Source organism: Pan troglodytes, chromosome 8, assembly GCF_028858775.2.
Source record: "Pan troglodytes isolate AG18354 chromosome 8, NHGRI_mPanTro3-v2.0_pri, whole genome shotgun sequence".
In the NCBI taxonomy this organism is placed as follows: Eukaryota; Metazoa; Chordata; class Mammalia; order Primates; family Hominidae; genus Pan; species Pan troglodytes.
Window position 1 is genome coordinate 81368484 of NC_072406.2, and position 13964 is coordinate 81382447.

The 13964-nt window shown below is 38.5% G+C and overlaps 1 protein-coding gene and 1 pseudogene across 9 annotated transcripts in view; one reads left to right on the forward strand and one right to left on the reverse strand.

Annotated features, from left to right (window-relative positions):
* Positions 1–13959, forward strand: part of VPS26A (VPS26, retromer complex component A) — a 49184-nt gene extending 35225 nt beyond the window's left edge. For all 9 annotated transcript variants that reach the window (XM_063780399.1, XM_063780402.1, XM_063780400.1 and 6 more), the window contains 4 exon segments: positions 3780–3886; positions 7109–7177; positions 9566–9708; positions 12258–13959. In XM_063780399.1, coding sequence (XP_063636469.1) covers positions 3780–3886; positions 7109–7177; positions 9566–9708; positions 12258–12371 — 433 coding nt within the window. In that variant the 3' untranslated portion in view covers positions 12372–13959.
* On the reverse strand, positions 1705–3282 carry LOC107966717 (small ribosomal subunit protein eS12-like; annotated as a pseudogene).
* Positions 13960–13964: the final 5 nt, after the last annotated feature.

Here is a 13964-nt window from a genome sequence, read left to right on the forward strand (position 1 = left end):
TATGTTTATATATGTTGTATTTTTACAAAACTGGCTCATATTTTGTTTGTGTTTAATGCCTTTTTAAATTTTATTATGGGAAATTTCAAGCATATACTAAAATATTTGAACAGTATACTGAATAATATAATGAATCCTTATGTACCCATTGCCCAGCTCCAACAGTTATCAACACACAATCCAGTTTATCTGTATTCAGCTCTCATACTCCCCATAGGTTATACTGAAGCAAATTCCAGACATTTAATTTAACCCATAAAATTATCATTTTATCAATTAAATTATATATCTGGAATTTGCTTCAATATAATCTGTGGGAAGCTGTATCAATATCATTTTATACATGGACTAAGATGTTCTTAGAAACATTACTTACATGAACAAAAGATTGCCATTTAAATGCCCACTGGTATTATAACAGTTAAATAAATTATGGTCCAACCATACTGTGGAATGCTAAAGAAGGGTTAAAAAGATTGAGGCCGGGTGCGGTCGCTCACACCTGTAATCCCAGCACTTTGGGAGGCCAAGGTGGGCAGAGTTTGATCACCTGAGGTCAGGAGTTTGAGACCAGCATGGTCAACATGGAGAAACTCCGTCTCTACTGAAAATACAAAAATTAGATGGGTGTGGCGGTGCATGCCTGTAATCCCAGCTACTTGGGAGGCTGAGGGAGGAGAATTGCTTGAACCTGGGAGGTAAAGGTTGCAGTGTGCTGAGATCATGCCACTGCAGTCCAGCCTGGGTGACAGAGGGAGACTCCATCTCAAAAAACAAAAAAAAAGATTGAGACATATGTATTTAGTTCTCCAGAAGCATGTCCATGATATATTAAGTGAAAAAGTTAGCCATAAAAACAGCATGCATAGTACTGTTTCATTTCTGTAAAATACTCATGTATTTGGATATGAATAGAAAAGAGTCTGCAATGATATTCTGTTGTTAACAGTGGTTATCTGTAAAGGATGAAATTATGTATTGACTTTACATATCTCTTATTTAAATGTTATATGACAAGCTTGTTTTCTGTGTCTATTCAGAAAAAAGTTTTAAAAAGTTATATATCATTCTAAATATAACTACAATACTCTTATATCTAAAAATATTAGTAATTCCTTAATATCTTCATACACCCAGACAGTATTCACATTTCCCTAATTGGCTCACAGATATCTTTCTTTTTTCACATACTTTGTTCAAATCAATATTTAAACTAGGGCCACACATTGCATTTGGTTGTTTGAGCCTTAAATTTTTTAATTTATAGGTTTCCCTTCTATTTTTTTTATTAAAGTTTGTTTGTTGAAGAAATAGATGTGCCCTGTATTATCCCTTTCATACCCCAGTCTTTTGTTACATTATTTTTATTGGTTGTCACTCCCAGGTTTATATCACTGAATATGTAATACATATGGACTTCAGAATCTTAAAATTATATTGTTGATGAAATTATCAAATAGTTTAGGACCTGAAACCACTGAAGCTTCCCTTCAGACTGACATAATTTTTACACACACACACACACACACACACACACACAGTTTTTTGTTTGTTTGAGTCTCACTTTGTCGCCCAGGCTGGAGTGCAATGGCGTGATCTCGGCTCACTGCAACCTCTGCCTCCTGGGTTCAAGGGATTCTCCTGCCTCAGCCTCCTGAGTAGCTGGGATTACAGGTCCCTGCCACTATGCCTGGCTAATTTTTGTATTTTTAGTGGAGACGGGGTTTCACCATGTTGGTCAGGCTGGTCTCAAACTCCTGACCTCATGATCCACCCGCCTTGGCCTCCCAAAGTGCTGGGATTATAGGCATGAGCCACCGCGCCCAACATATTTTTTTTTTTTTTTTTGGAGTCGGAATCTCTGTCGTCCAGTCTGGAGTGCAGTGGCATGATCTCGGCTCACTGCAACCTCTACCTCCTGAGTTCAAGCAATTCTCCTGCCTCAGCCTCCTGAGTAGCTGGGATGACAGGCATGTGCCACCACGCCCGGCTAATTTTTGTAGTTTTAGTAGAGATGGGGTTTCACCATGTTGGCTAGGCTGGTCTTGAACTCCTGACCTCAGGTGATCTGCCCGCCTTGGTCTCCCAAAGTGCTGGGATTACAGGCGTGCCCGGCCTGACATAATTTATATTAACCAACTCTTGAGATACAATTTTGAGAGCCAAACCTGGGAGGATGCTAAAAAGTCCTCTGGATATTATAGGGATTCCTAAGTTTATTACCACATCATTACAAGGTACGTGGGAGCGACCTTTGGTTATTAGCTATCACAACAGCAGACTCAACCTATGTAGGTAGGTTTCTTTTACTTTGTCTTTGTGGGCAGATGATTTATGTTAGCTGCACTCTTGTAGAACTTGAGTAATAATGACACTAAACTCTTGTGTCTTTTAATGTTGGAAATATCTTCATACACCAAATATTTCAAGTATTTTTTGTGTGTGTTTGTTTTGAGAAAGAGTCTGGCTCTGTCACCCAGGCTGGAGTGCAGTGGCACAATCATGAGTCACTCCAGCCTCAATCTCCCAGGCTCAAATTATCATCTCACCTCAGCCTCCTGAGTAGCTAGGATCACAGGCATGTGCCACTAATTTTGCACCACCCAGCTAATTTTTAGAAGAGATTACATCCCCCTATGTTGCCTAGGCTGGTCTTAGACTCCTGGGTTCAAGCAATCCTGTCGCCTTGGGCCTCCCAAAGTACTGGGATTATAGGTGTAAGCCACTGAGCCCAGCCAGAACAGTTAACCAGAGTAATTATTCCCTCTGAGGTAGTCAAGTAAAAGTTTGATTCCTTATTTGCATAGTGAAATGATGAATACTTTTTTGAAAAAAAGAACACTAAACAATATGAATAATCAAAATGGTTGTTGTTGGTTTTTGTTTTTGGTGAGCCAAAGTTTTATTTATTCATTTGAAGTATTCTCTGATGACATCCTGGCCTGAGACTCCTTGCCATAGTTCTTAATTACTGCACAACCGCAAACAACCACTTTACGGGGTTTCCCCCATCTGTCAGTTTTATAGAGGCTTACCCATTCCCCAGTTTCTTCTTGTCATCAACCGGGGTTCAGCACAAAGGGCCTCCACCAACTTAACATACATGGGCTCATCACAATTAGATGCAAGCACACAAAGATGAGCTTGGTGCCTGTCTAAGGCTTTGGCAGCTTTGTGAATTCCACATGCTAGGCCATCATGGATGAGGGTGGTCTTCAGCACCTCTTGTAAAGCAGTAGTAACGTCCCTTATACCTCCAGCAGCAATGCCTTCCTCAGCCATGGTGGTGAGTGAAACTGAATCTTGAATACACCCAGGCCGCCACCTCTGTGCAACTCAGCAGCGGCCAGGAAAGAGCTCAAAATAGTACTTTTTTTTTTTTTTTTGAGATGGAGTCTTGCTGTCACCCAAGCTGGAGTGCAGTGGTGTGATTTGCCTCACTGCAGCCTTCACCTGCTGGGTTCAGGCAGTCCTCCCGCTTCAGCCTCCCAAGTAGCAGGGATCACAAGCATGTGCCACCATGCCCAGCTAATTTTTGTATTTTTAGTAGAGACAGTTTCGCCATGTTGGCCAGGATGGTCTTGAACTCCTGACCTCAAGTGATCCGCCCGCCCTGGCCTTCCAAAGTGCTAGGATTACAGGCAAGAGCCACTGTGCCCAGCCTCAAAATGGCTTAAGTAATTATACTAAAGATGTCTATCAAAGTCTTTTAGGACATAGTTCACTGTTTTTGCTTGTTTTTAAACTGATATTTAGTGAGATACGTTCTTCCCCAATAGGTATCATTTAAAGGATGTGATTGTTGGAAAAATTTACTTCTTATTAGTAAGAATAAAAATACAACATATGGAGTTACAGCTGATCAAAAAAGAGATCACAGGAATTGGTAAGTTGAAAAGAGTATGTAAATTAAAATTCTTTGTTTTAGTTGACATTTTTAAAATCTTAAAATATTGTTTAAACATAATTAATTTGATATCCACATTGAGTACTAATTTTGCTAGTTAATATTGCTGGCAGTAAGTTATTTAATGTTTTTTTAAATTACTTTTTGATTGTCCAGAATTTATTTTTTATAAAAAATTAATTTTTGAATAGGTAATAAATTCACATGGTTCAAAAATAAAATGTAAAAGAGTATACAGTAAAAAGTATCTTATTTCTGTACTCTAGCTACTCATAGGTAATATGTTTATTATAAGTTTAAAAATCCTCAGTGGAGCAGGTCAAAACTCCTGTGCTGATCAGTAGTGGGATTGTGCCTGTGAATAGCCACTGCACTTCAGCTTGGACAACAGAGTGAGACCATTCCAAAAAAAAGAAAAACAAAAACCAAAACTTTCCAATTAGTTATTATGTATACAAGCAAGTACCTATGTATAAGACACACCCCTTTTTACTTAAATGGTGGTGTATAATGCATACTTTGCTTTGCCACTTAGTAGTGCATCTTAGAGAACTTTCCATAACAATGTGTAGAATACTTTATCTTTTTAATAGTTTTCCATTTTATTGATACACTAAAATTGAACCAGTCTGCTGTTTGTGGACATACTGGTTGTTTCCGGTCTTTTGCTATTACGGATAATGTCATTTTGCACGTGTGCAAGATAAAATCTTAGAAGTGGAATTCATGGGTTAAACAGCATATTTGTTTATAATTCTTCTGCCCTTTTTGTGGCGAACAGGGTCTCACTATGTTGCCCAGGCTGGTGTCGAACTCCTGGGCTCAAGCTATCCTTCCACCTCTGCCTCCCAAAGTGTTATGATTACAGGCATAAGCCATTGCACCTGGCCATTTATAATTTTGATGCATGTTATCAGTAAGTCCTCTTTAGGGATTATCCCAGTTTGCATTGCTATCAGCAGTGAATGTAGGAGAGTGCCTCTTTCCCCCCATATTCTCATGAGCGCAATGCTGTAAAAACTTTTAGCTCATTTGATGGGTAAGGGGGAGATACTACTACATTGTAGTTCTGGGATTTTTCTTATGGATTCTTTTTCCCCCACTGCTTTATTGAGGTATAATTGGCAAATAAAAATTGTATATATTCAAGATGTATGATGGAATGTTTACATTATGAAATGGTTACCACAGTCAAGCTAATTAATATATTCCATTATAGTTTTAATTTTCAGTTTTCTTATTGAGGATGAACATCTCTTCATATGAATAAAAACAATTTTTATTTTCTGTAAGCCATTCATATTCTTTGCCCCATTATCTATTCTTTTTCTTACTTATTTGTAGAAACTATATATTAGAGAAATCAATCCCCCTCCACCTTTTTTTTTTTTTTTGAGACAGGGTCTCACACTGTCACCCAGGCTGGAGTGCAATGGTACAATTATAGCTCACTGCAGCCTTGAACGCCTGGACTTGAGCAATCCTCCAACCTCAGCGTTGTGGGTAGCTGGGGCCACAGGCACATGCCACCACACCCAGCTAATTTTTTATTTTTTTGTAGAGACAGGGTGTCACTACGTTGCCCAGGCTGGTTTCAAACTCCTGGACTCAGCGATCCTCCTGCCTCAGCATCCCAAATTGCTGGGTTTACAGGTGTGAGCCACTGTGCCCTGAATTCCTTTTTCTAATATTAAGGGTAGCAAAAATTTCCCTCGTTTGTCTTGTTTGTGGTGGTTCATGCCATGTAGAAGTTATTGATGTTTATGTAGTCAGATTTATCAGTTTTTCATTTTATGGCCTCTGGGTTTTATGCCATGGTTAGAAAGGTCTTTTTCACACTGAAGTTCTAAAAATAATTTTCTGTGCTTGATTCTACTGAAGTAATACATTGTGGTTTAGGGATTTTGTTTCATTTTTAAAATATTAATTCATTTGAAATGTGTTGTGATGTAAGAGGTTGAGGTATGTATCACCTTTACATTTTTCCAGATGGCTGACCAGTTGTCCTGATATCTTTTATTGGTTCATCCCTGCTTTTTGATTTTAATATATAAATATATAAACTTACTTTCTCCTCTAATATTGTTGGGTGTTTTTTTTTTTTTGGAGACGGCATCTCCCTCTGTTTCCAGGCTGGAGTGCAGTGGCGTGATCTCGGCTCACTGCAACCTCTGCCTCCAGGGTTCAAGCAATTCTCCTGCCTCAGCCTCCTGAGTAGCTGGGATTATAGGCGCACGCCAACATGCCTGGCTAATTTTTGTATTTTTAGTAGAGACGGGGTTTCACCGTGTTGCCTAGGCTGGTCTCGAACTCCTGAGCTCAGGCAGTCTGCCTGCCTTGGCCTCTCAAAGTGCTGGGATTACAGGCGTGAGCCACCGTGCCTGGCCTCATCGTCGGGTTTTTTGCTGAAAGTAATTCTAGGCAACACTTTATAAGAATTTATAGTCAGTATTCATAATTTAAAACATCTGTGATTTATTTTATTATTATTATTTTATTTTTAAATAAAATTCTCACCCAAGGCATGATCTCAAGGCAAGAGGTCCTGAGAACATGTACCCCCATATGTGATTTCTTAATCTCCATGTTTCTACTTGCTAGTAAATTTAAGTGATTTTAAAATCACTTCAAATTCTCCTTTGTTGTTTCGAACAACTTCAAATTCTCCTTTGTTGTTTAAAATTTGGCCAGGTGCGGTCGCTCACCTGTAATCTCACTACTTTGGGAGGCTGAAGCAGGCAGATCACTTGAACCCAAGGAATTCAAGACCAGCCTGGGCATCATGGTGAAACCCCATCTCTATCCCAAAAAATACAAAACTTAGCCAGGCATGATAGTGCACACCTGTAGTCCCAACTACTCTGGAGGCTTAGGTGGGAAGATTGCTTGAGTTCAGGAGTTTGAGACCAGCCTGGGCAATATATTGAGAACCCATCTCTACAAAAATTGAAAATAAAAAAACAGGCATGGTGGTGCACACGTGTAATCTCAGCTACTTGGGAGGCTGAGGCAGAAGGATTGCTTAAGCCCAGGAGGTTGAGGCTGCGGCAAGCCATGATTGGACCACTGCACTCTAGCTTGGGTGATGGAGCGAGACACCGTCTCTAAAAAAAAATAATGTAGTGGAAAAATAAGAAGGCATAAGGCTAGTAATTATATTCTGGAATATTTAAATTAATGTTATTTACATTATTGCACTAGGACCCAGTACCACAACAGAAACAGAAACAATCGCCAAATATGAAATAATGGATGGTGCACCAGTAAAAGGTAACACACTTTTCAGTTACTTCTTTTGTATAGTGCAAACCTCAGTGTTCATGGCAGTTTTGTTTGTATTTATTTAGTGTGAAAGTATCTTTGAATTCTTAAACCATTCTTACAATGATAGCTTTTAAGGTCATCTTTGTACAGCGGCAAAGAAGACTGTAATTATATTTCCTAGTCTGAAATAAGGTTTAATTTTTCAGTTTCAATTTAGGATTTACTAGAGACAGTTATATGTATCTATTCTCTAGTTTTGAATTTGTAATATTTTCATTGTCTTCTATTATACAATAGTTCATCTTTGTAAATCTTTTTTCTCCTGCTGACCACAAAATGGAGTATGGCTGAGCATTAGTTCCTGTAGGTTTTTGGAGTCATTATAGCTCTCAAGAAAATAAGCAGTTCCATTACTAGATTAATCTTCAGTATCTGAGACAATGAAGCCAGTATTTATCATTTTACAATTTATGTCTGGGTTTTCTTCACTATTTGTACTTACATCACAAAGCCAGTACCATTTATTAAGTGCCAAGTGTAGATGAGGCAATGTAGTCTTAGGTGCTCTAAAACTCTTTGAGCTAGGTGGTTGTGTCCCTTATGATGCATGTATGTGTACTTTTGTGTTATGCAACATTACTTTGTAAAATTCCAGCAGCCACCAGTTTTTATGTAAAATTATGAGTTTTATATCTTTCAGCAAATTGGTGTGCATGAGAAAATTATTATGTAAAAAATATTCAGGCCGGGTGTGGTGGCTCATGCCTGTAATCCCAACATTTTGGGAGGCTGAGGTGGGCAGATCGCTTGAGGTCAGGAGTTCAAGACCAGCCTGGCCAATATGGTGAAACCCCGTCTCTACTGAAAATATAAAAATTAGCTGGGTATGGTGGTGCACGCCTGTCATCCCAGCTACTTGGGAAGCTGAGGCAGGAGAATCGCTTGAACCTGGGAGGTGGAGGTTGCAGTGAGCTGAGATCATGCCACTGCACTCCAGCCTGGGAGACAGAGTGAAACTCCGTCTCAAAAAAAAAAAAAAAAAAATTCAAGGGCCAGGCGTGGTGGCTCACGCCTGTAATCCCACCATTTTGGGAGGCCAAAGTGAATGGATTGCTTGAGCCCAGGAGTTTGAGACCAGTCTGGGCAACATGGCAAAACCCCCATTTCTATAAAAAATACAAAAATTAGCCAGGCATGGTGGCATGCACCTATGATCCCAGCTACCTGGGAGGTGGGAAGCTCACTTGAGCCCAGGAGGCAAGGTTGCAGTGAGCCAAGATGGCACTACTGCATTCCAGCCTGAATGACAGAGGGAGATCCTGCCTCAAAAAAAAAGAAAAAGAAAAAAAAAAGCCAGGCGCGGTGGCTCACGCCTGTAATCCCAGCACTTTGGGAGGCCAAGGTGGGTGGATCACCTGAGGTCAGGAGTTCGAGACTGGTCAGCCTGGCCAACATGGTGAAACCCAGTCTCTACTAAAAATACAAAAAAAATTTGCAGGGCATGGTGGCAGGTGCCTGTAATCCCAGCTACTCGGGAAGCTGAGGCAGGAGAATTGGATGAACCCAGGAGGTGGAGGTTGCACTGACCCGAGATCGCACCATTGCACTCCGGCCTGGGCGAGAGAGCAAGACTCCATCTCAAAAAAAAAAAAAAAAAAAAAAAAAAAAAAAGAATATGTAAAGAATTACCCTTAGGAAAACAGAAGCAATGAGAATCTGAATAACAGTCTTTTTGGTAATAAAAGAATGTCATCATTCTGTCCGTTTTTAGCTTTGAATATATGAGTAACAAGTATTCAATAATTTATACACATGATTAGAAATTATGGTAAACTTCATGAAAGAAGATACCAAAACAACTTATAGAGCACTTATCTGTTGGCACTGTTTGAGTTTTTTAGGTATATTAACCCATATAATCCTTACACATTCCTTGTGAATACTATTGTTATTCCCCATTTCACAGATGAAGAACTTAAACAATGAGTAAGTGATTTTTCCAAGGTCACACAACCAATGAGTGGTTGAGATCTGAAGCCAGGTATTCTGACTCTAGAACAGTAGTTCTCGTCTAGGGGCAACTTCACCTCACAATGAATGTTTGGTGTTGTCTGGAGATATTTTTGGCTGTTACATTTGGAGAGTACTACTGGTATCTAGTGGGTAGAGGCCAGGGTTGCTGCTAAACATCCTGCAAAGGATAGGACCCTCCCCACAACAAAGAATTATTCAGCCCAAAATATCAGTACTACTGAGGATGAACCCTGGTCTTTGTTATTTTGCATCTCATGAGGATGTGAAGCATTAGTGTCAACTCTATAGTGCTTAGTCCTACCTGTTATGTGACTATATTTAATCATCTTTAGAATTAAGTGGAAATTCCTTTTCTTTCAGGTGAATCAATTCCAATAAGGCTATTTTTAGCAGGATATGACCCAACTCCAACAATGAGAGATGTGAACAAAAAATTTTCAGTAAGGTACTTTTTGAATTTAGTGCTTGTTGATGAGGAAGACCGGAGGTACTTCAAACAGCAGGTATGGTGCCACTTAGGCTGGTATTATGTTCTGCGGCAGATCTAAAAATACCTCGAAAGCACTCTTCTAAGCTTCACTGTACTGAGCGAGTGGGAGTTTCTAAATAAATAAAAACACTGTGGGTATGATAGATAAAGAAGTAGAGGAGAATAGAATCCTACGATAGATCCCTCCCCAATCATTCTGCAGTACTCCAGAATGAGCTATAATTTTTCAGGGCTTTTAGTTTTCTCTTACAAGTTCTTTTGTTTTTGTTTTTTAATAAAAACAATACCTGCTGCTTATTTAGAAAAAAATAAGGCAATAAAGAACAAAGAATGAAGTAAAGGTCAGCAGAATTTCCACCACCATTGCAACTAATGTGTGTATGTGTGTTTACATCATATTACGGATATTGCTTTTTTTTTTTCTTACTGTTTTTAATTTTTTGTAGAGACAGAGTCTCACTGTGTTGCCCGGGCTGGTCTTGAACTCTTGGGCTTAAGCAATCCTCCTGCCTTGGCCTCCCAAAGTGCTGGAATTATAGGCATGAGCCACCGTGCCCAGCTGTATTCTTTAATTTGCATTTTTACTCAGTAGTGTCTTGAATATCTTTCTCTTAACAAATATACATTATTATTATTATTATTACTATTTTTATTTTTTAAGATGGGGATCTTCCAAGCAATCCTCCAGTCACAGCCTCTTGAGTAGCTGGGAGGTACAGGCACGTACCACTGTGCCCTGCTGATTTATCCCTTTTAAAGAATTCTGTCATAATGTCCATGAGATGACTGAATTCTAATAATTTTTTTTTTTTGAGACAGAGTCTTGCTACAGGTTAATTTTTGTATTTTCTTTTTTGTAGAGACAGGGTTTTGCCATGTTGGCCAGGCTGGTTTCAAACTCCTGGCCTAAAGTGATCCGCCTGCCTTGGCCTCCCAAAGTGCTGGGATTACAGGCATGAGCCACCATGCCCAGCCTCTAATCCTTTTTTTAAAATTTTTTTTTTTGAGACAGAGTCTCGCTCTGTTGCCCAGGCTGGAGTGCAGTGGTGCGATCTCAGCTCACTGCAACGTTCACCTCCCGGGTTCAAGCAGTTCTTCCGCCTCAGCCTCCCGAGTAGCTGGGATTATAGGTATGCACCACCACACCTGGCTAATTTTTCTATTTTTAGTAGAGACTGGGTTTCACCATGTTGACCAGGCTGGTCTCGAACTCCTGACCTCAGGTGATCCGCCTGCCTCAGCCTCCCAAAATGCTGGGATTACAGGAATGAGCCACCGCGCCCAACCGCCTCTAATTCTTTGTTTAATATAAAGTGTTCATTACAAACTTGTTCTTATTTGAAAATCAATTAAAAGCTTTTGGTGAATTTTGAATGAAGATAGTAATTAGAATGGTCTTTTGTATTCTGAATCAGATTAATAAACATGTAGTTAAATGTCAGTTGAGTGTTCAAAGCTAAGTTAGAAATTACTCTGTCCTAAGTACTGTGAAAAATGCAAAAACTACCTTTTATAAACATGATCTGTCCTCCATGTTCTCACATTGTAGATATCTGGGAAAAAGAAAAATAATATAAACTAACAGAATACTTAAATAATAGTTTGACAGTAATTTAGAAGAGACAAAACCTATTCCAGTATTGCCATCCTAATGTTGTATAATTAAACATACATGATTTATAACTTTGAAATAAATTATATGATTTTTACAATTTCAAAATCAATTGCATATCATGGCACTATTGGAGGTAAGTCTGTTATTTCCCATGTGCTCTCATTTGGATGTTTAAATTCTGATATGTTGGGGGAAAAAAAAGCCTATAATGACTTCATGAAGCAAATAATTTTAGGAATTTAGAAGAGGGAAGTTCTCAGGATGGATTGGTTAGGGTAAGAGTTAGGTAGAGAAATCGAGATTTGAAGACTGGGGAAGATGTAGGGTGAGTTTATTTGGATTGCATTGGAGGCAGAGAGTAACTCCGTTTGGCCGATGGGGGAAAATGGTCAAGGGAGGGAAGAGAATAATGTTGGTAAATTGGATAAAGGTTATAGAGGGGCATGAATACCTGTTTGGAGATTTATCCTGGAGGCACTGAGAACTACTAAAGAGCAATCCAAGCAATGTGCTGGAGGATTAACCTGCTAGTGATAATAAAGGATTAGATAGAAAGGGCTCTGCCTCTCTTGCCTCTGAGGAAGCTGTTTTAATATCTAAGTGACAAGAACTTGAATTTGGATGAGGGCAATGAACAATTAAAGGATGGATTTGGGGAATTCTTTAAAGTAACAATAGGACTTCTTGACAGATTGGATTGGTGGTGGTGGAATGCATGGGTGCTGGTGATAGGAGCACTAGAGGTAGAAGGGGCAGTCAAGATTAGAGCTGGAAGAAAGTGGAAAAGAAGTTGGAAAAGAGGAGGGCTTTTGTAGGGAAGAATTTAATTTTATTATGGTTAAAATTGAAGTGGCAATCATGATTTCCATGGTGAAAATTTAAGGCATCATAGAGATAAGGCATCATATCAAACATTAATTTGTTAATATCTTGCATTTGTTTACTAGGAGATAATTTTATGGAGAAAAGCTCCTGAAAAACTGAGGAAACAGAGAACAAACTTTCACCAGCGATTTGAATCTCCAGAATCACAGGCATCTGCCGAACAGCCTGAAATGTGAACTGAACAGGAGAAAAAAAGAAAAGCAAAAAACTCCTGTAACCCTTGAGATTAAGTTCAGCAGGTTAAAGATGGTTGCAGCTGGAGGGGGCGGAAAAAGGCCAAAACTCCATATATGTTAGTCTTCCTTTATCTTACAGCGCAGCATTTATTTTATGATATAATGAAATGTTCGTTCATGTATATACATTTTTAAAAGTGCTTTCTTTGAAACACTGGAACTTTGTTAAGCTGCCTTTTTTTTTTTTAACTTCCTACTTTGATGATAAGCACTCAGATATATATCAGCATAAACATGAAAAATTTTCATGTGAGTAGGCTGGTATTTGTAATTTTGCTTTCTTTCTGCATAATGTTGATTATAAATCCTCTTTTTTCAGGCTAATGATTACCTCTTATTCTCTACATGCAAAAAATTAAATATTTTGTGTTCAAATAAAATTAGAAAACCTGAGTGGCCTCTTGTGTCCTGCAGAGATTTAAAACATGGCATCTCAATATTTTTGAGAACTACATTTGTTTTTAACATATGTGTTTGAGAAAAGCATATGGAGTGTTTCACCGCAGGCACTTCTGAGTACCATTCCATGGCTTCCAGAATTTTATCCTCTTTGAGGTCTTCTGTGCTATGAATATTAGATTTCTTTCCCCAAGGGATTATGTGGCAGGTCATTATGGCCTTCTTTTTTTTGGCCATATTAAGTAACAGTTTTGCTATATTCCAGTAGTACCGTTGTGTGTTTTCTGCAATGTGGAGTTGACTTAGGTTGGCATTTTAGATTTGTTAAAACTATTTTTTCCATAAATACTTTGAAACATATTTATATATTTCAATTTAAGGAATCTTTTTGCCATGTGTATGCAAGTATTATTTTCTTCATACATTCATTTTCTTTTCAGGGGAAAATTTTGGGATGGGGGACTCAGGAGGACCTGTGAAGCATGTAGTTATCTAGATCTGGGTAATTTCATGTTTATTAAACTCAAACTTTGGCTAGTTAAACTCATATTGAAACTTCATCTAGTCTCTTAATTTTTTAACACTAAATTCAAGTCATTTGTTTTAAGTCTCTAAAAAAGAAGATTGCAGTCATCCATTCATATGCATGGGGTCTGATCGCAAATACACTAAATGGAGTGTAGGAACCAAAATGAAACCTGCTGTATGGAAACTACTTTCACTTATGGTTCATTGGTTTTTGTACCAATATTTTTTATGCACTTCAGTGCAAGTCTTGTCAGTTAACCTTACTTTATGAGTAAGCTAAATAACCCAAATTACATTTCTTTAAACCTGTTTTACTACTATGGCACTTTGATAAAATGGTCAGGAACCAACTTTACTGGCAAAAGGGTCCATGTACCATGTGCTGGAGCATCTGTTCTACATGTGGATATCTATGAATGGTAATGTTTTCCTTCATGTAAGTGCCTATTCAGAGTTTCAAAATTTTAAAATGCCAAATATTTTCATGGTCATTTGCATGTAGTAAGCTAGAAAATATTCAAAGAGATTTTGAAAACCAATTGTATTTAACCAGCCTCAAATTGTGCAACCATGATGTATAATAAAGAATTTGAAACAGAAACTGAG